The 22844-nt window shown below is 47.9% G+C and overlaps 2 protein-coding genes across 4 annotated transcripts in view; one reads left to right on the plus strand and one right to left on the minus strand.

Moving 5' to 3' along the window:
• Positions 1-22844, plus strand: part of LOC148662626 (uncharacterized) — a 783119-nt gene that overhangs the window by 560157 nt on the left and 200118 nt on the right. The gene's annotated exons all lie outside the window — the stretch shown is intronic.
• The window catches only part of LOC148662650 (uncharacterized), a 44769-nt gene that overhangs the window by 21273 nt on the left and 652 nt on the right, over positions 1-22844 (minus strand). For 2 of the 3 annotated variants that reach the window (XM_088632191.1, XM_088632190.1), the window contains exon 2: positions 6342-6773. In XM_088632191.1, coding sequence (XP_088488317.1) covers positions 6342-6773 — 432 coding nt within the window. Of the gene's footprint in view, positions 1-6341; positions 6774-12980; positions 19064-22844 lie in introns of those variants that run through there. The other variant, XM_088632195.1, reaches the window with a different exon arrangement.

A 22844-nucleotide genomic window follows, 5' to 3' on the forward strand; every position in this document is an offset into this window, starting at 1 on the left:
TGGGGAGTGAGCTTCTTGACATGGGACGTAGGGGTCGATCTCAATGTGTGTTTGAGTTATTGGTAAGAGAGAAGGCACTGTGAGCTTCAGATCGCAGGTGAAAAATACGTTTTCAACTGTTTTTCCCATGTTTGTCGCCGATACCGAAGAGCCTGCAAATGTAATCCTGAATGAAAATGAATGTTCAACAGCTCTGCATGATCTGGAAAAAAAAATGAGGACAAGACGGAATCACCTGTTTGGCTAAAACTTAGAAGACAATGAATGTCATCGCAGGAGAAGGTAGGCAGAGTGAAAACAATGTTATTCCAACTCAGTACAGACCATCTAAGAGTGAAATAATTCAATTTTTAACATTTTTCATGATTTGTAGCCGTTTTAAATGGACAGTTCTTAGGCTGGGTTGCTAATCTCTTTGAGGCATTTTTTTCCTCCTGTTTAACGAAACTGAACCAAATCAGTAGACTAAATTAAAAAGCGCATGCCTCAATAGGACAGACATTTCGGTCAACTAAGACTATTCAGTTCAACTTTATTGGCATTAAACTTACACAGGTGCATAGTATAATGAAAAGTGTTTCTCATTAGTCACTCAGGTGCAGTATATAAATAGGACAGAAGATGAGACAATAGACAGTTACACAATAAGACAGTTACACAATAGCAATAATAGTAATATGTAATAACATAACATAAATAACGTAATCAAGTAATCGAAAACTGTGCAAAATTCTGCAAACAGAGAAAATGTAACAGGACAAAAACAGTGCAAGGTAATTCTTGGAACAGTGCAAAAAAATAGTGTGGTTAAAAGTAGTATGGTTAATTAATATTGAATATTATTATGCCTGTTACAATTTTACTGGGCTATCGAGGGGACAGTACAATTTTGGCTTACATGTGTGTGTGGTGGTGTAGGAGTACAGTGGTTGTGGGTACAGAAGGATGTTGGAGAGATCATAATAAGGTGGAAGGGAGTGGGGGCATCACCAACTTGACAGCTCTGGGGAAGAAGCTATTTTGGAGTCTAGTTGTGTGCGACTGGAGTGACCAGAACCTTCTGCCAGATGGTAGGGGAACAAACAAGTTATGACCGGGGTGAGTGGGGTCAGACATAATTTTGGTGGCTTTTTTCAGACTCCTGGTGTTGTATATTTCCTGGATGGGATTTTTTTTGCTCTTGTAGCTTGTGATTGTATTTGTATGTGATTGTATTAGGACGACTAAATTATACTGCAGTTGCAGTGCTGCTGACCGCAAAGCCCTACAGCGGGGGGTGAAAACTGCCCAGTCCATCACTGGGGTGGCCCTTCCCATCTATACGGGGCATTTATGACAGACGGGGCTTGAGGAAAGCTCCGAGCATCATCAAAGACCTCCACACACCCCAGCTACAGACTGTATGACCCTCTACCATCTGGAAAACGGTACCGGAGCATTCGGGCCCGGGCTACCAGACTCAGAGAGAGTTTTCACCCCCACACTATCAAACTGTGAAACTCCCAGCCTCTCTCGCCTGCGATCTGAATCCTCACAGTGCCTTCTCTCTTTATCAAAACTCAAACACACATTGAAATCGACCTTCATTTATATCCCTTTATTTCATTCTGCTGATGTATGATTTTGCACATCTGATGTTGTTTTGCACATCACCTGTTGTTGGGTTTTTCCACACTGCCTGTTGTCTTTGTCTTTCTTTTCTTGTGCAATTGTATCGTTGTTGTTTTTTTTGTACTACTTAATGTCTGAGAGCTCGCTAAATAGCATTGGGTTATGCCATAGATCTGTGTATGAGTATAATGACGATAAACTTGAACCTGAACTTGAAATTAAAATATCTGTGGCTTCAGAGAAACTAGGGTATAGTGCACTTTAGTGCAGTACAGCCCGGTGAGATCAAGGTAAAAACACAGGACAGCGCAGTACAGCCCAGTGAGATTGTAGTAAAAACACAGTACAGTGCAGTACAGCCCAGTGAGATCAAGGTAAAAACACAGTACAGTGCAGTACAGCCCAGTGAGATCAGGGTAAAAACACAGTACAGTGCAGTACAGCCCAGTGAGATTGTAGTAAAAGCACTAGACAGTGGAGTACAGCCCAGTGAGATCAAGGTCAAAACACAGTACAGCGCAGTACAGCCCAGTGAGATCAAGGTCAAAACACAGTACAGCGTGGTACAGCCCAGTGAGATCAAGGTAAAAACACAGGACAGTGGAGTACAGCCCAGTGAGATCAAGGTAAAAAGACAGGACAGCGCAGTACAGCCCAGTGAGATTAAGGTAAAAACACAGTACAGTGCAGTACAGCCCAGTGAGATTGTAGTAAAAACACAGTACAGTGGAGTACAGCCCAGTGAGATCAAGGTCAAAACACAGGACAGCGCAGTACAGCCCAGTGAGATCAAGGTAAAAACACAGTACAGTGCAGTACAGCCAATGAGATTGTAGTAAAAACACAGTACAGCACAGTACAGCCCATTTCGTTATACCATATACCTGTGTATGAGTATAACGACGATAAACTTGAACTTATTTAATAAATAAATAAAATTCAGTTAAATCAAGTACACATACATCAAGTTTTAAGCTTGCTACAGTGAACCTCCTCTCACATCTAGTAAAAACACAGGACAGCGGAGTACAGTCCAGTGAGATCAAGGTCAAAACACAGTACCGCCCAGTGAGATCAAGGTCAAAACACAGGACAGCGCAGTACAGCGCAGTGAGATCAAGGTCAAAACACAGGACAGTGCAGTACAGCCCAGTGAGATTGTAGTTAAAGCACAAGACAGCGCAGTACAGCCCAGTGAGATCAGGGTAAAAACACAGGACAGCGCAGTACTGCATTCCAGTGAGATCAGGGTAAAAACACAGGACAGCGCAGTACAGCCCAGTGAGATCAGGGTAAAAACACAGGACAGCGCAGTACAGCCCAGTGAGATCAGGGTAAAAACACAGGACAGCGCAGTACAGCCCAGTGAGATCAGGGTAAAAACACAGGACAGTGCAGTACAGCCCAGTGAGATTGTAGTAAAAACACCGTACAGTGGAGTACAGCCCAGTGAGATCAAGGTCAAAACACAGTACCACCCAGTGAGATCAAGGTCAAAACACAGTACAGCGCAGTACAGCCCAGTGAGATCAAGGTAAAAACACAGGACAGCGCAGTACAGCCCAGTGAGATCAAGGTCAAAACACAGGACAGCGCGGTACAGCCCAGTGAGATTGTAGTAAAAGCACAAGACAGTGGAGTGCAGCCCAGTGAGATCAAGGTCAAAACACAGTACAGCGCAGTACAGCCCAGTGAGATTGTAGTTAAAGCACAAGACAGTGGAGTACAGCCCAGTGAGATCAGGGTAAAAACACAGGACAGCGCAGTACAGCCCAGTGAGATCAGGGTAAAAACACAGGACAGCGCAGTACAACCCAGTGAGATTGTAGTAAAAACACAGTACAGCGCAGTACAGCCCAGTGAGATCAAGGTAAAAACACAGTACAGTGCAGTACAGCCCAGTGAGATTGTAGTAAAAGCACAAGACAGTGGAGTACAGCCCAGTGAGATCAAGGTAAAAACACAGGACAGCGCAGTACAGCCCAGTGAGATCAAGGTAAAAACACAGGACAGCGCGGTACAGCCCAGTGAGATTGTAGTAAAAGCACAAGACAGTGGAGTGCAGCCCAGTGAGATCAAGGATTAGCACTGAATGAGTGCATTCCAAACCACAGGGAATTAAAATGCACACAGTGACACTGAAAACGTCCACTTTTACATCCCAAAAATTGCTGAATTCCCCAGCGCCACATCCTGCGATTCTAAAACACGATACCCTTTAAAGAACACCTGGGGCTCAACGAGTTTCCTCCATCCAGAAACTTTAAAACTTATTGTGTACCGATTGTGAAAGCCTTTGTAAGGGACTTTGAAGTGTCTCTTACATTTTAGATCACGTTTGTGACGCTGGGGAGAGTAAACACTTTAAATTTAAAAGGGGAAGGTATGGGCAGCAGCCAGATCACCCTGCAACTCACAACTGGCAGCCCCCCCCCACTGGAGCTCAGCAGGTGTGAGCCTGGTCAGTACCTGGAGGGGAGACCTCCTGGGAAAAACTATGGTTGCTGCTGGGAGAGGTGTGAGTGGGGCCAGCAGGGGGCGCTCTCACCCTGCGGTCTGTGTGGGTCCTGATGCCCCAGTATAGTGACGGGGGACACTGGACTGTAAACAGGCGCCGTCCTTCGGATGAGATGTAAAACCGAGGTCCTGACTCTCTGTGGTCATTAACAATCCCGGGGTGTTTCTCGAAAAGAGTAGGGGTGTAACCCCGGCGTCCTGGCCAAATTTCCCATTGGCCCTTACCCATCATGGCCTCCTAATAATCCCCCTCTCTGAACTGGCTTCATCCCTCTGCTCTCCTCCCCACTGAGAGCTGGTGTGTGGGGAGCGTTCTGGCGCACTATGGCTGCCGTCGCATCATCCAGGTGGTGGGGCTGCACACTGGTGGCGGTAGTGGGATTCCCCATTACCTGTAAAGGGCTTTGAGTGGAGTCTCCAGAAAAGCGCTCTAGAAGTGTAAGCAATTATTATTATTATTATTATTAAATTTAAAATTGAGCACAAAATCTCGAACTTTGTGAAAGTACAGTAAGGTGTCGTCGCAAACTCGCATCCACGCGTCTATGAATTGTGAGAAGGAAGGCCGCGTATATTTTCTACAAGCCTGGTCAGTACCTGGATGGGGAGACCTCCTGGGAAAAACTAAGGTTGCTGCTGGGAGGAGGTGTTAGTGGGGCCAGCAGGGGGCGCTCTCACCCTGCGGTCCGTGTGGGTCCTAATGCCCCAGTATAGTGCCCTTACCAATCATGGCCCCTTAATAATCCCCCTCCAGGTACTGACCAGGCTCACACCTGCTGAGCTCCAGTAGGGGAGGGCTGTCAGTGGTGAGTTGCAGGGTGATCTGGCTGCTGGATAAAATGTGGGCGAAAAGGCCAGTGTGGAGTGGACAGACTTTTAAATCATGCATGTCAAGACAATATAATCATTTTGTTTTGTTTCCTGAATAACCGGAAAAGGGGACATATGTTGGAGCAATATCCTGCACAGCTTGCATGTCTATGAGTTCTTCCCCTATTCCTTTCCCAAACAGATATATGGCTTTTAGGTACTGTATAAAAAATGACCAATGGGAGTTCTTGTGCTATAAACGTTATCAGGTGACAGCTACAGAGATGTTGTTGCCAGACACAAAAATCATCACAGAAAAAATAAGTAGCGTTCAAGTCTCGTTTCAATTTTTTAACATCTTCACAAATAATTAAAATAAAACTATTCACACACTGACAGTACATCACATTAACACTGCACTGAGAGAGAGAGGGGTTCATACAGACACACTGACTGACTGGACACTCCAGTATATTAACACTGCACTGAGAGAGGGAGGGGTTCATACAGACACACTGACTGGACACTCCAGGACATGAACACTGGACTGAGAGAGAGAGGAGTTCATACAGACACACTGACTGGTCACTCCAGTACATTAACACTGCACTGAGAGAGAGAGGGGTTCATACAGACACACTGACTGGACACTCCAGTACATCAACACTGCACCGAGAGAGAGAGGGGTTCATACAGACACACTGACTGGACACTCCAGTACATTAAAACTGCACCGAGAGAGAGAGGGGTTCATACAGACACACTGACTGGACACTCCAGTACATTAACACTGCACTGAGAGGGAGGGGTTCATACAGACACACTGACTGGACACTCCAGTACATTAACACTGCACCGAGAGAGAGAGGGGTTCATACAGACACACTGACTGGACACTCCAGTACATGAACACTGCACTGAGAGGGAGAGGGGTTAATATTAAACATCCCCATTAAAGGGTGAATGCTGAACCCTCTAGATAAGCTTGATCTGTTTGTGTCTTTTCAGCTTAGGTTGCCCAACCAACAAGAAAGAGCATTTAATTCACAAGAATGTGAAAATGACAACGGATCAATATGCACTTTAATCACTGACAAAATTGTCATTATTAGACAACCACAAGTAGATCACAGAGGACTGGCATTTGTAAACGACATTTACAAGCGTTTAGCTAAAGAGTTAAAAGATTCAGTGACACCATACTCCAGGCTGAAACGACGTGTCTCTTAAGCCCTGTCACTGTTATGACGGATGCTTCAGTTTCCAGTAAAGACTCCTGTCGCTACATCACACAAAACTCTCCCACTTCACTCTGCATCCCTCCACTGGATTCTCACCAGTGAGGACGTTAAAGGCACGATTTTAAAACACACACACACTGAGTGACAAGTCACCCCACTGACCTGACAGCTCCGGTTCCGTGTCCATTTCTTCCTTTACTTCTGCAGGGGCTTCACAGGGAAGCGTGTGTCCATCACGATCTGTCTGTCCCCGATCTCCTCCTACTCCCGGCTCCTTCTCCCAGAACCGCAATCTCACCTTCAGCCTCTCGTTTTCCTCCTTCAGCTGCGCCATCTCACTCCCGAAAGTCTCCTCCACACACTGGGTGATCTTCACCACCGCCCGTCTCACCAGGATGTGGGAGACGCCGCGGAGTTTGTGTTGACGCCCGTCCTCGGAGTCGGCCTTCCCGTCGCGGAAAACCTCCGCCACTTCGTACACGATCGCCTTGAGCAGCACCTCCATGAAGGCGTGGAGCTCGCCTTGCATTATTAACGAACAGCTCGCCATCTTGCTCCAGAGCCGATCCGAAACAAAGGAAGCGGTCGGGTCGCCTAGGAGGTCGGCAGGAAATACGTCATCAGATCGCGCCTGCTCAGCTGCGCCGCGGCTTTCAAACGGCTGAAGAGCCGGGGTTTACAGAGCGGCTGGATTAATTGTTGACGTGTTTTATCCTATCAAAACGACACTTTATACATTCAAATAAACACTTTATTTGTTCTTATTTGCTTGTATTATTTAATGTTCTAAAAAACCTGGGAAAAAAAAGACGTTTCAGTGACAGAATACAATCTTCGCCGCGCAATGTAGTTTTTTTTTGTCAGCTCTGCTCAAATCATTTCCACCCCTAAGTCTTGTCAGTCGGCGCAAAAAGGCTACAAATCTAAAAAAAAAAAAGATTTCACCTCGAGAAATAGAACAATTACATTGTTGTGGAGTTACCTGATATTTGAAGCCGATTTAAATATCTACAAACTAATCTCTTAGAACATTTGTGCTGATCACCACTGCACAATAAACAATGGAAAGAGCTGCAGTTCAGATGAAATTCATGGTCAGATCTGAGATAAAGGACAGAGTGCAAACTGTCTAGATATGTCAATTAAACTGCACAACTGCGACATGCTAAGACTGCATGGCCAGAAAGTCATACCGTCTCTGCAGTAATAAGTTGGCTTTGCAGTTGATTGAGTTGGAAATGTTTTAAACCAAACATGACTGAGCAAAACCTGTAGGGGTTGTTATAACGAGCGAATCCATTTCCATTACAGTTTCTGAAAAGGGATATGTGCCCTGCAGCTACGGGATAATCTTCATAGTTTCACTCTTGCCTTTAAGAATTCATTTCACCCTGCTAGCCATTTATACAGCACCCCTGGGAGCAGTTGGGGTTCAGGGCCTTGCTCAGGGGCCCCAACAGCCACAGGATTTGAACCAGCAACCTTCCAGCCAAAGACACAAATCCTGAGCCACAGAGCCACCACATACTGTACTTTAGTAATCTGTTCAAACTGTTTTTCTTACATACATAAACCATAATCTGGACAATAAAATGGTGATCCAAATGCATTATTGTCTTAGTTGACGTTTTTTTTTATGTAGCGTACGATACATAATCCTTTTCCTATCCAGTAACATGCTCTCCTCACCTGGTAAAATGAATTAGCTGTCTTCTGTAATACAGAGCAGAGCCCCGATAGAGTTAGACTCCTCACCTGTGAAATCTATGATATTTGTTCTGCGATTGAGACCTCTGCTGAAGACCAGAGCCCTGAGTTATGAGAGGTAGAATGTATGAATGGCCATTCAGTGTGGTCAGGCAGGACTGAGAGAAAACGTGTTTGCGATTCATTCTTATGAAGTGGCTGGGGGTAGTATGTAAATCTATTGTGAACAAACTGCAGTAGGCCCAGAATTCAGCAGCCAGAATCCTGACCAGGTCTAGTGCAAGTGTTGACATTACTCCTATCCTGGAGTCCCTGCACTGGCTTCCGGTCAAATTCCATGTGGACTTTAAAATCCTCCTGCTCACCTATAAGGCTCTGCGTGGCTGGGCGCCTCAGTACCTGTCTGAGCTATCATCGCCCTACTCCCCACCTCGCAACCTCCGCTCTTTAAATTCTGCCCTCTTTACTGTCCCCCCAAGCCCATCTACACTCTAGGGGTGACAGGGCCTTCTCCTGTTGTGCCCCCCCAAGCTCTGGAACTCTCTGCCCAAGGATATCAGAGAGTCACCTTCCCTAAACTCCTTCAACTCCAGACTCCAAACCCTCTTCTTCAGAAGAGCCTTTACTGAACTGGTTCTGTTCTTCACCCCTCTGCTTCTCTTAGTACCATCATCCCCTGTCTCCTGTTTATATTGTAATTGTGTTTTATCTGGTGTATTCTTCTTATTTATCATTGTTGTCATCCTGTAAAGCGCTTTGAGAAGCCACCTTTAAAGGCGCTATATAAAATAAAGTTTATTATTATTATTAGTGCTACAACCGCAGAATGTCCAGCTCGTTTCACACCTGCGGTTTACTTACTTCCTCTTGTCTATAGACCAGATGAAATTACTTCTTAAGAAGGACGTGGTCAATGACAAAGACATCTTTTGTGGAGAGAAAAAACAACTCCTCGTATGGAAATTCAGAATGGGCTTTCCTGTGTGTGTTTACTGTATAAAACTCATTGCATTTGCCATCTCTTTGGAGAGGTTACTCACAGATCAGTATGAGAGGTTGCTCTCAGATCAGTATGAGAGGTTACTCTCAGATCAATATGAGAGGTTACTCACAGATCAGTATGAGAGGCTGCTCTCAGATCAGTATGAGAGGCTACACTCAGATCAGTATGAGAGGTTACTAACAGATCAGTATGAGAGGTTACTCTCAGATCAGTATGAGAGGTTACTCTCAGATCAGTATGAGAGGTTACTCTCAGATCAGTATGAGAGGTTACTCACAGATCAGTATGAGAGGTTACTCTCAGATCAGTATGAGAGGTTACTCACAGATCAGTATGAGAGGCTGCTCTCAAATCAGTATGAGAGGTTACTCTCAGATCAGTATGAGAGGCTGCTCTCAGATCAGTATGAAAGGTTACTCTCAGATCAGTATGAGAGGTTACTCACAGATCAGTATGAGAGGCTGCTCTCAGATCAGTATGAGAGGTTACACTCAGATCAGTATGAGAGGTTACTCTCAGATCAGTATGAGAGGCTGCTCTCAGATCAGTATGAGAGGTTACTCACAGATCAGTATGAGAGGTTACACTCAGATCAGTATGAGAGGCTGCTCTCAGATCAGTATGAGAGGTTACTCACAGATCAGTATGAGAGGTTACACTCAGATCAGTATGAGAGGTTACTCTCAGATCAGTATGAGAGGTTACACTCAGATCAGTATGAGAGGCTGCTCTCAGATCAGTATGAGAGGCTGCTCTCAGATCAGTATGAGGCTGCTCTCAGATCAGTATGAGAGGTTACTCACAGATCAGTATGAGAGGTTACACTCAGATCAGTATGAGAGGCTGCTCTCAGATCAGTATGAGAGGTTACTCACAGATCAGTGAGAGGTTACACTCAGATCAGTATGAGAGGTTACACTCAGATCAGTATGAGAGGTTACTCTCAGATCAGTATGAGAGGCTGCTCTCAGATCAGTATGAGAGGTTACTCACAGATCAGTATGAGAGGTTACACTCAGATCAGTATGAGAGGCTGCTCTCAGATCAGTATGAGAGGTTACTCACAGATCAGTATGAGAGGTTACTCACAGATCAGTATGAGAGGTTACACTCAGATCAGTATGAGAGGTTACTCTCAGATCAGTATGAGAGGCTGCTCTCAGATCAGTATGAGAGGTTACTCTCAGATCAGTATGAGAGGTTACACTCAGATCAGTATGAGAGGCTGCTCTCAGATCAGTATGAGAGGCTGCTCTCAGATCAGTATGAGAGGCTACTCTCAGATCAGTATGAGAGGTTACTCTCAGATCAGTATGAGAGGTTACTCTCAGATCTGCATGATTATATCCTCCCCCTGCGCATGAATACAGGACTCTGCTTGACCACCCCTAACCCGAGTGAAGACTTTTCTTCGACACAAGCAGGCGGGAAAAAAACAACACTATGTGATGTATACTGTGCTCTGATACAGACTTGTTGTTGTGTTGTTGTAGTGTTTCTAACAATACCCTTTTTTTTAAAACAAAAGGGGATTTTGTGATCTACACAATTATCTGTTCCACAACACACTCCTGGACTCTAAAATTAAAAAAAAAAACTCTAATTAAATGCTTATAATAATAATAATTGCTTACACTAATATAGCACTTTTTCTGGACACTCCACTCAAAGCACTTTACAGGTAATGGGGAATCCCACTACCGCCACCAATGTGCAGCCCCCACCTGGATGATACGACGGCAGCCATAGTGCGCCAGAACGCTCCCCACACACCAGCTATGTGGTGACCACAGAGACCACAGAGAGTCAGGACCTTGGTTTGACGTCTCATCCGCAGGACGGCGCCTGTTTACAGTCTAGTGTCCCCGTCACTATACTGGGGCATTAGGACCCACACAGACCGCAGGGTGAGTGCCCCCTGCTGGCCCCACTTACACCTCTCCCAGCAGCAGGCTTAGTTTTTCCCAGGAGGTCTCCCCTCCAGGTACTGGCCAGGCTCACACCTGCTGAGCTCCAGTGGGGGGGGGCTGCCAGTTGGGAGCTGCAGGGTGAGAGGGCTGCTGCTGTAAACAATATGTTGTTTACAGAGTGTTGGCTTCAATGGATGGATGAGACTTGTGTGTTACAGTCCCCACAAAACAAACCCTCTCTCCATTTCCTTACTGCTTTATCCAGTACAGAGTCACGGGGCAACAAAAGCCAGACAGGACACATCCTGGATAAGACGCCAGTCGGTCATGTTGCTCCTCCAGGCCCCCAGCGCTGCGTGAACAACAATGTGATAATGTTTCTTTATTGGCCCAATACAATTTCTTGCACGAGGAATTGGTCTTGTCGCAGACCCCAGCTGGCTCTCCAGGAGACACACAGACAGGGAGAGAGAGAAGCTGGGGGTCAGAGCGCAGGGTCGGCCATTGTACAGCACCACCTGGAGCAGCTGGGGTTCAGGGCCTCGCTCAGGGGGGCCCCAACGGAGTAGGATTCCTCTGCCGGCCGCGGGATTTGAACCAGCAAACCCTTCCAGCCACAGACACAGATCCTTAGCCACAAAGATTTCGGAACCAATGCCAACTCCTGCGCCACCCCTCTCCCTACCCCCCTTTCCCTATATGGGTGCCTCCTGTCCTCTGTTTTAAAACACCCTTCCCGGCGGAATCCATTTATGACTTCTGCTTCGTGTCCCACTGTAATTAGGTAAACAAACGTGGAATTAGGTCATTCCTAATAGGTAATTACCTAATTGGTAATTAGTTAAACAAACTTGGAATTAGGTCATTCCTAATAGGTAATTACCTAATTGGTAATTAGTTAAACAAACTTGGAATTAGGTCATTCCTAATAGGTAATTACCTAAAAGGTAATTAGGTAAACAAACTTGGAATTAGGTCATTCCTAATAGGTAATTACCTAATTGGTAATTAGGTAAACAAACTTGGAATTAGGTCATTCCTAATAGGTAATTACCTAATTGGTAATTAGGTAAACAAACATGGAATTAGGTCATTCCTAATAGGTAATTACCTAATAGGTAATTAGGTAAACAAACATGGAATTAGGTCATTCCTAATAGGTAATTACCTAATAGGTAATTAGGTAAACAAACTTGGAATTAAGTCATTCCTAATAGGTAATTACCTAATTGGTAATTAGGTAAACAAACTTGGAATTAGGTCATTCCTAATAGGTAATTACCTAATTGGTAATTAGGGAAACAAACGTGGAATTAGGTCATTCCTAATAGGTAATTACCTAATTGGTAATTAGGTAAACAAACTTGGAATTAGCTCCAGTCGCACACAACTAGACTCCAAAAGAGCTTCTCCCCCCCCGAGCCGCCAAGCTGGTGACGCCCCCACTCCTTCCCATCATACTCTCACTTCCTGTACCCCCAATGACTGTACTCCTACACCACCACACCCACGACAACCGAGTGTAAGCCGAAATTGTACTGTTCTTCCGGTAGCTCAGGAAAACTGTATTAGTCGGAATATTTATAAATCACCGTACTATTTTTGCACTGTTCCAAGAATGACCTTGCACTGTTCTTGTCCCGTTTCTTTGTTGGCGGATTTCGCACAGTTTTGATTACATGTTGTTACGCTGTTATTGTTATTGTGTTACTGTCTACCGTCTCATCTTCTGTCCTATTTATATACTGCGCCCGAGTGACTCATGAGAAACACTTTTCACTCTACCATGCACCTGTGTAAGTATCATGACAAATAAAGATGAATTGAGGCAAACATGTGTATTCAGCGTTCTTCCTGTCCTGTGGCTGTGGAAGTGCTTTTCGTTCATACCTCAGGGTAATCTGCGGCCTTGTTTTTGAAAATACCTTCTCTATCTCGCTTGTACCATCATGAATGCTTGCAGATTCAGTATACAATTCATACAATACAGTTTCATACAATTCGCTGTTCGTTTAGCACCTGCGTCCCTCACATTCACACAGTTTGGAATGGAAAAACAGGTTCTGTACTATAGCAATGTGAGGGTTTTAATTTACTATAACAATTCATTTGTAACGGTACACTTCAACAGTGCTTTGAAGACTTCGGAATGAAACACACAATAATTTACATACTCCCACACAGATTTCTAAATAATTTATTGATAGTACAGTTAAGCATGCATAACCACAAAAGTAACAGGATATATAAGTGAAATGATGTGCTGGGATAGAAAAGGCTGATCATTCACTCGAGGGTTACAAAATAAGAATTAAGAACGTTTGAGATGAAATACATGAAATAAATCAACTAGATGTACGTTATGATCTACCTCGTGCGTTTCATATCAGTCTCGCGTAGTTAAATCGCATATTCTCAGATACGAGCAAAACAGCACTTACCTCCAGAAACTAACAAACATGTTCGGAACAATAGCTCAACTCGAGAATTATAATGCGAATAATGAAGTTTACTGTTGGAAACACAGAGCTGGCCTGTGCATATCCCAGTGCAGAGAGAAAGGGAGAGGGCTTTGCCTAGCATTTCCAAGGAAACTTCTGCCTGTAGTTAGCTGGAGGAGGGAGTCACCTTGACTATATATTTTTTTACTGAATATACCTGGATATTCAGGATGTCAGTATCAGGCAAAAATAACGGTGGGCTCATGAACACAAGGTTCAGAAAGAATATTTTGGGGGCAGAATACTGCTTTTTAACGGACTCATTCTCTCAGCCTGGCAACTTAATAGAAATGTTATGTCTGTTAGAAATGTTACGTAATGTTAGAGAATTATGTCCTCACTGCTGGCAGACACAAGGTTGGTCAAGTATGATTGGTTAGGGTGTAATCAGGTATAATAATAATAATGAATAATTGCTTACACTTATATAGCACTTTTCTGGACACTCCACTCAAAGCGCTTCACAGGTCATGGGAAATCCCACTACCGCCACCAATGTGCAGCCCCCACCTGGAATGATGAGTCGACGGCAGCCATAGTGCGCCAGAACGCTCCCCACACAGCAGCTCTCAGTGGGGAGGAGAGCAGAGTGATGAAGCCAGTTCAGAGATGGGGATTATTAAGAGGACATGATTGGTAAGGGCCAATGGGAAATTTGGACAGGACGCCGGGGTTACACCCCTACTCTTTTCGAGAAACGCCCTGGGATTGTTAATGACCACAGAGAGTCTGGACCTCGGTTTTACATCTCATCCGAAGGACGGCGCCTGTTTACAGTCCAGTGTCCCCCGTCACAATACTGGGGTATTAGGACCCACATGGACCGCAGGGTGAGAGCGCCCCCTGCTGGCCCCACTAACACCTCTTCCAGCAGCAACCTTAGTTTTTCCCCAGGAGGTCTCCCCTCCAGGTACTGACCAGGCTCCCACCTGCTGAGCTCCAGTGGGGGGGGGGGCTGCCAGCTGGGAGTTGCAGGGTGATAAGGCTGCTGGTACAACCCTGCAGGTCCCTCATTGGTGGATACCCTTTGAGTGACAGTGAACTTTGGCGAATGGAGGGAAACTGCGCCACGCCTCATCAGGATACTTTAGGATGATCACAGCTTTTCTGAAATCCTGATCTGCGTTCCAGACCCCGAACATCTTTCTTAACAAATATGCCTCTTCTTAGCCCCATTCCTCCGACGGCTTTGTCAAAGCAACGGAAAGATCTTTCATAACACTTCATTTTTTTTTTTACTTTAAGTGTAATGATATGCCTTACCACCACATAGCCCCCTCCGACTTTCTGAAGGCCACACCGTCCCGAGACGTGGGTGTCCTTCAAACCACAAAGAGATTCAAGTGGTGTTCACATCAAGGGCCGACACTCGATATTCACATCGATTCTCGAGAACTCAGGGAGGGCACCGAACAAAACATTTATACAGAGAGGATACACGGTACACTTAGGATACGCAATAGGATACAAGTTACATTTCTATAGGTAGATAACGGTCTATTAATAAGCTTCATTTAGCATATATGGCTAACATATACGTTATATATAGAGCCAACCAACGGTATTACAAAGTATCAAGATGTTCAATCATACCTCTAAATCTACTTAGTCCGTCCTGTAAAGTCCTGATGCTTGAGAGTAACATCCAGACTAGCCCACTGGTCATGATTTAGCCACCAATGGCAGCGTCAGGCACCTGTCCACCCATGCCCCAAATGATACTTACATCAGGTCTCTAGGCAGGTGGCTCTGAACCTCGCTCGGCGAAAGGCCACCTCGACGATATGAGTACCACCCGGCCTCATATCTTCTTGGGTGACGCGATCCAGTTCAATTTTAAAGGCATTTACCAGTTCCACTTTCTGTAGCATGCTGCTCCGATTTTAGGTGGCTTTAAACTGGATTATCCCCCGTTGAGAGTTCCCTCTGTGAACTCAGGAAAGCATGCTTGACTTTGATTCTGAGGGTTCTGAAAGACGGTTGGGTGGGAGAAACTCTGCGCATCTCGGCCATCGCTTTGAACTGAAACCACCTGGAGATTCAGGATGCCCCATGGCCTTAATTTCATCAGGCAAAACTACCCATTGGTTTGTGAACACGGGATTTCTTCTCTTGCAGGAAAAGTATTCTTTGCTGCTACACTGGTAATGAACAACATCTCCTTGCTACCAAAGTAAGGCGTGTTACATTGATATAATAATTATTGCTGACACTTCTAGAGCGCTTTTCTGGACACTCCACTCTCAAAGCGCTGGACAGGTCAGGGGGAATCCCACTACCGCCACCAGTGCGCAGCCCCCACCTGGATGATGCGACGGCAGCCATAGTGCGCCAGAACGCTCCCCACACAGCAGCTCTCAGTGGGGAGGAGAGCAGAGGGATGGAGCCAGTTCAGAGAGGGGGGTTATTAGGAGGCCATGATGGGTAAGGGGCCAATGGGAAATTTGGCCAGGACGCCGGGGTAACACCCCTACTCTTTTCGAGAGACGCCCCGGGACTGTTAATGATCACAGAGAGTCAGGACCTCGGTTTTACATCTCGCCGAATCTCTTCCCGCACTGGGTTTTCCAGTATGGAACGTGGTTCCTCTCCCGGGAAGGATGTCATACCGATGTCATAAGGCGTCCGAGCGTTTAAACCCAACTCTGGCAGCTGAAGAAGTTGGTATTTGCGTGCGTGTGTGTGTGTGTTTTCTTTATTAAGATGCCTGAGTGTCCAGATCTCGTCCCGCAGCTGGACGGTCCCGGGTGTGGACGCCCTGGTGTCTCCTCAGCTTGCTCATCTCGCCGAATCTCTTCCCGCCCTGGGTTTTTCAGTATGGAACGTGGTTCCTCTCCCGGGAAGGATGTCATACCGATGTCATAAGGCGTCCGAGCGTTTAAACCCAACTCTGGCGGCTGAAGAAGTTGGTATTTGTGTGCGTGTGTGTGTGTGTGTGTGTTTTCTTTATTAAGATGCCTGAGTGTCCAGATCTCGTCCCGCAGCAGGCCGGTCCGGGGTGTGGACGCCCTGGTGTCTCCTCAGCTTGCTCATCTCGCCGAATCTCTTCCCGCCCTGGGTTTTTCAGTATGGAACGTGGTTCCTCTCCCGGGAAGGATGTCATACCGATGTCATAAGGCGTCCGAGCGTTTAAACCCAACTCTGCCGGCTGAAGAAGTTGGTATTTGCGTGCGTGTGTGTGCGTGTTTTCCTTTTTAAGATGCCCGAGTGTCCAGATCTCGTCCCGGGTGTGGACGGCCTGGTGTCTCCTCAGCTTGCTCATCTCGCCGAATCTCTTCCCGCCCTGGGTTTTCCAGTATGGAAAAAAGGGGCGAATAAGACTGTCAAGACCACAAAACGCGTCACTCGAAACGGGATCGATTCAGTGTCAGGAAGAATCGAGCAAGCCCCTTTCTATGACGACTTTCCCGGGAAGGATGTCATACCGATGTCATAAGGCGTCTGAGCGTTTAAACCCAACTCTGGCGGCTGAAGAAGTTGGTATTTGCGTGCGTGTGTGTGCGTGTTTTCCTTTTTAAGATGCCCGAGTGTCCAGATCTCGTCCCGGGTGTGGACGGCCTGGTGTCTCCTCAGCTTGCTCATCTCGCCGAATCTCTTCCCGCCCTGGGTTTTTCAGTATGGAACGTGGTTCCTCTCCCGGGAAGGATGTCATACCGATGTCATAAGGCGTCCGAGCGTTTAAACCCAACTCTGGCGGCTGAAGAAGTTGGTATTTGCGTGCGTGTGTGTGCGTGTTTTCCTTTTTAAGATGCCCGAGTGTCCAGATCTCGTCCCGGGTGTGGACGGCCTGGTGTCTCCTCAGCTTGCTCATCTCGCCGAATCTCTTCCCGCCCTGGGTTTTCCAGTATGGAACGTGGTTCCTCTCCCGGGAAGGATGTCATACCGATGTCATAAGGCGTCCGAGCGTTTAAACCCAACTCTGGCGGCTGAAGAAGTTGGTATTTGTGTGCGTGTGTGTGTGTGTTTTCTTTATTAAGATGCCCGAGTGTCCAGATCTCATCCCGGGTGTGGACGGCCTGGTGTCTCCTCAGCTTGCTCATCTCGCCGAATCTCTTCCCGCCCTGGGTTTTCCAGTATGGAACGTGGTTCCTCTCCCGGGAAGGATGTCATACCGATGTCATAAGGCGTCCGAGCGTTTAAACCCAACTCTGGCGGCTGAAGAAGTTGGTATTTGCGTGCGTGTGTGTGTGTGTTTTCTTTTTTAAGATGCCTGAGTGTCCAGATCTCGTCCCGCAGCTGGACGGTCTCGGGTGTGGACGGCCTGGTGTCTCCTCAGCTTGCTCATCTCGCCGAATCTCTTCCCGCACTGGGCGCACCCGAAGGGCCTCTCCCCCGTGTGGGTGCGCTCGTGGGTCTTCAGGCTGCCCGACTTGATGAACCTCTTCCCGCACTGGGCGCAGCCGAAGGGTCTCTCCCCCGTGTGGATGCGCTGGTGGGTCCTCAGGGTGCTGAGCTGGTTGAAGCTCTTCCCGCACTGGGCGCAGCCGAACGGTTTCTCGCCCGTGTGGATGAGCTGGTGGGTCCTCAGGTCGCGGGGGCGGCCGAAACCCTTCCCGCACTGGGCGCAGGTGTGCCGCTCCCCCGTGTGGAGGCGCTGGTGGGTCTTGAGGGTGCAGGCGTGGTTGAAGCCCTTCCCGCACTGGGCGCAGCTGAACGGTTTCTCGCCCGTGTGGACGAGCTGGTGGGCCCTCAGGTCGCCGGGCCGGCTGAAGCTCTTCCCGCACTGGGGGCAGGGGTGCCTCTCGCCGGCGTGGATGCGCTGGTGCCTCTTCAGGTGGCTGGCCGTGCCGAAGCCCCGGCCGCACTGGCCGCAGGGGAAGGGCTTCTCCCCGGCGTGGACGAGGCGGTGGGTCTCGAGGCGGGCCGACCAGCTGAAGGCCCGGCCGCACTGGCCGCAGACGAAGGGGCGCTCGCCCGTGTGGACGCGCTGGTGCTTGCGCAGGTTGCCCCGGTCGCCGAAGCCCTTGCCGCACTGGCGGCAGGCGAAGGGGCGCTCGCCCGTGTGGACGCGCAGGTGGCGCCTCAGGGTGCTCAGGTGGTTGAAGGCCTTCGGGCACTGGCGGCAGGCGAAGGGGCGCTCGCCCGTGTGGACGCGCAGGTGGCTCTTGACCTGGCTCGACGTGTTGAAGCCCCTGCCGCAGTGGCCGCAGGTGAAGGGCCTCTCCCCCGCGCGGCGCCGGGGGGGGCCGGGCGGAGGCTGCGGCGACCGCGCGGCCCCACCGTCCGAGCCGGGCCCCGACTGACGCTGGCCGGTCTCCTGGTTGTGCTGCACTCGCTCACTGTGCGTCGGGCCCGGCGGCCAAGCCGGGCCCTCTTCGTCCCGTCCCTCGGGGGGCCGCTCGGGGGCGTCGATCGCGCGAGGCTCCTCCTCCAACTTGATGATGTGGAACGCGTCCAGTTCATCCGGCTCCTCTTCTCTAGGCCAGGGAACCGATACGCAATTCAGGTCAGCAACACTGTCGGCAATATCCTCAGCATTTGGATGGTTAATCGCGTCCGTAAAGCCGTCAGATGCTAAGAGCCCAGGTGTCTCTGTCTCAGGCTCGGTCTTCATCACGTGGACAGAGTCCAGATCCCCCACCCTCTGCCTGCTCTCTGTGTGCTGCTGCTCACTGAGTCTCTCTTTCCCGTGTGCGGAGGCGAGCTCTGTCTCCTGCATCAGACGGGAGCCCCCCTCCTCCTCCTCCTCCTCCTCCTCCTCGCTGGGCTGCTGTTCAAGAGGAGCCCCGTCCCCAGCATCAGGGAGAGCGCTGACCTCTGACCCTGCAAGACACAGGACAAGAGAACAAGACCTTTAACATGGGCTGAGAGTAAAGGTCAAGACCTTCTCCGAGAGAACGTTTCACGTAGCGATAACTGAATAATCATCAACAAATGAAGACCAAAGAAGAATTGGGATTATAATTAAGATCAATTAAACATCTACCCTCCTCCTCCTCCTCACTGTGCTGCTGTTCAAGAGGAGCCCTGTCCCCAGCGTCAGGGAGAGCGCTGACCTCTGACCCTGCAAGACACAGGACAGGAGGACAAGACCGTCAGGTGCGGAAGAGAATATTCCCCAGAAAAAACAAAAACAAATTTGAGACGGCAAAGAAACATATTTTAAAAACCGAGTCTTAATTAGGATGTTAAAGCTCACTTTCAAGCCTGAGATTCACCGGTTGTCAAAACACAGAGCACACGAAACAGGGATGAAAACAATAAGTAAATCAGGACACTCCGATGGAAGCAGATTTCATCCACGTCTGTCTGTCCAGGTGGGGTTCTGGACCCGCCAGCAAAAAAGGAAATGTTCAGCCACATACATGAGGCCCTGGGTTCAATCCCTGGCATCTCCGATCAGACTTTGCCAGCAGCTGTATCACCCTGCAGCCCCTCCCCCCCCCCCACTGGAGCCCAGCAAGTGTGAGCCTGGTCAGTACCTGGAGGGGAGACTCCTGGGAAAAAACTAAGGTTGCTGCTGGGAGAGGTGTTAGTGGGGCCAGCAGGGGGCGCTCTCACCCTGCGGTCTGTGGGGGTCCTGATGCCCCAGTATAGTGAAAGAGGACACTGGACTGTAAACAGGCGCCGTCCTTCGGATGAGACGTCAAACCAAACTCTCTGTGGTCATAATACATAATACATAATACAGACACACTGATTGACTGGACACTCCAGTACATTAACACTGTACTGAGAGAGGGAGAGGGGTTAATACAGACACACTGACTGGACACTCAAGTACATAACACTGCACTGAGAGAGAGAGGGGTTCATACCGACACACTGACTGCACACTCCAGTACATTAACACTGCACTGAGAGAGAGGGGGGTTAATACCGACACACTGACTGGACACTCCAGTACATTAACACTGCACTGAGAGAGAGAGAGGGGTTCATAGAGACATACTGACTGGACACTCCAGTACATTAACACTGCACTGAGAGAGAGAGGGGTTTCTACAGACACACTGACTGGACACTCCAGTACATGAACACTGCACTGAGAGAGAGGGGGGTTCACACAGACACACTGACTGGACACTCCAGTACATGAACACTGCACTGAGAGAGAGAGGGGTTCACACAGACACACTGACTGGACACTCCAGTACATTAACACTGCACTGAGAGAGAGACGGGTTAATACAGACACACTGACTGGACACTCCAGTACATTAAAACTGCACTGAGAGAGAGAAGGGTTAATACAAACACACTGACTGGACACTCCAGTACATGAACACTGCACTGGGAGACAGAGGGGTTAATATAGACACAGTGACTGACTGGACACTCCAGTACATTAACACTGCACTGAGAGAGAGGGGTTCATACAGACACACTGACTGGACACTCCAGTATACTAACACTGCTCTGAGAAAGAGAGGGGGGTTCATACAGACACGCTGACTGGACACTCCAGTACATTAACACTGCACTGGGAGACAGAGGGGTTAATATAGACACAGTGACTGACTGGACACTCCAGTACATTAACACTGCACTGAGAAAGGGGTTCATACAGACACACTGACTGGACACTCCAGTACATTAACACTGCACTGAGAGAGAGGGGGAGGTTAATACAGACAGTGACTGAAAACTTCTTTACTGTAACACTGCACTGAGAGAGAGAAGCATCAATACAAACACAAAGACTGAGTGAAGACAGGTATATTAATAGTGCACTGAGAGAGAGTTTAATACAAACATACAGACTGACTGGTCTCTAAAATACATTAACACTGCATTGAGAGTGCTTTATAAAATTATTAAGTGCTACAGTGGATTAGCACTGCACTGAGAAATAGATGGGTTAATACACACAGTGACTTGATTACTAAAGTACATTAACACTGCACTAAGAGTGAGGTATTGATACAGACAGTGAACAACTAGATGTTACAATACATTCAAAATAAACCATGAGAGGGGTTTATACAAACACAGTGACTGGATACGACAGTGCATGATCACTGCAAAGAGAGAGAGGGGTTAATTCAGACACAGTGACTGACTGGACACTATACTATATTGTACTACAAGTACAACAGCACTGCACTGAGAGTAAATGGTTAATATAGGCAGTGGCGAAGTAGATCGTACAGTATATCAGCACTGCACTGAGAAATAGAGGGGTTAATACAGAAATAGTGACTGAGCAGACCCTACAGTACGTTAAAAATGTACATTTTTAGGGAATTAATACAGACATTGACTGGACGGTACAATACATTAACACTGAACTGGGAGAGACGCTGACTAGCTAGATACTACAGCACATTGAGAGTGTACTGTTCATTATTAATCAGAGGTCATAATGCAGGTTACTAATTACTGCGCTATTCTGAGAGTGAGAGGTGGGGAGAAAAGTAGAACTACCTTTGTGCATTAAAGCGTTTCTCTGCTGTGGGGAGAAAATGAAGTTTCATATTGAATGAGCACCAATACATCAGATGGAGAAATTAACCGGATACGGACACAGACAGCTGTCCGTTTCCGAACCGCTTCTTCCATTTCAAATTCGCAGGGGAGAGCAGTCTTAAAAATCACCGTTAGCAATGGGCACAGAGCAGGCTACGACCCATCCCAGGGCAGACACACGGACAAGCACATCAGGGCTGGTTTTCCCAGATGTTAATATACGTCACAGGGTGAGTCCTTTTAAAACAGAGTGATGGCTCATCAGGACAGTGCCAATGACCACAGAGAGTCAGGACCTCGGTTTGACGTCTCATCCGAAGGACGGCGCTTGTTTACAGTCCAGTGTCCCCCGTCACTATACTGGGGCATCAGGACCCACACAGACCGCAGGGTGAGAGCGCCCCCTGCTGGCCCCACTAACACCTCTCCCAGCAGCAACCTTAGTTTTTCCCCAGGAGTCTCCCCTCCAGGTACTGACCAGGCTCACACCTGCTGAGCTCCAGTGGGGAGGGGGCTGCCAGCTGGGAGCTGCAGGGTGACTCGAAAAGAGTAGGGGTGTTACCCCTGTGTCCTGGCCAAATTTCCCATTGGCCCTTACCCATCATGGCCTCCTAATAACCCCCCTCTCTGAACTGGCTCCATCCCTCTGCTCTCCTCCCCACTGAGAGCTGGTGTGTGGGGAGCGTTCTGGCGCACTATGGCTGCCGTCGCATCATCCAGGTGGGGGCTGCACATTGGTGGCGGTAGTGGGATTCCCCATGACCTGTCAAGCGCTTTGAGTGGAGTGTCCAGAAAAGCGCTATATAAGTGTAAGCAATTATTATTAATTACATGTACTACACACAAGAAACAGCATGTTTCTGGACCGGAACACCCGTAGGAAACCAGTGTGTCCAAAACATACCAAAGGCACGCAGATCGCACACCAGGTCCGCAATTGAACCAAGAGCAAATCAAATTACTGACAAGTATTTGTAAGTATAAGCATACACGACGACGCCACATGACACAAAACTGATTCAGGTCCACAATAACTGAGGCCGAACAGTCTTCAGCCCTGTTGCTGTATTACAGATGTTTCCAGCACCACAACCGGAGGGAAAACAAAAGCTGCGGTTTCCGGTCCAGAATCCTG

Source organism: Lepisosteus platostomus, chromosome 5, assembly GCF_059453375.1.
Source record: "Lepisosteus platostomus isolate fLepPlt1 chromosome 5, fLepPlt1.hap1, whole genome shotgun sequence".
Classification (NCBI taxonomy): domain Eukaryota; kingdom Metazoa; phylum Chordata; class Actinopteri; order Semionotiformes; family Lepisosteidae; genus Lepisosteus; species Lepisosteus platostomus.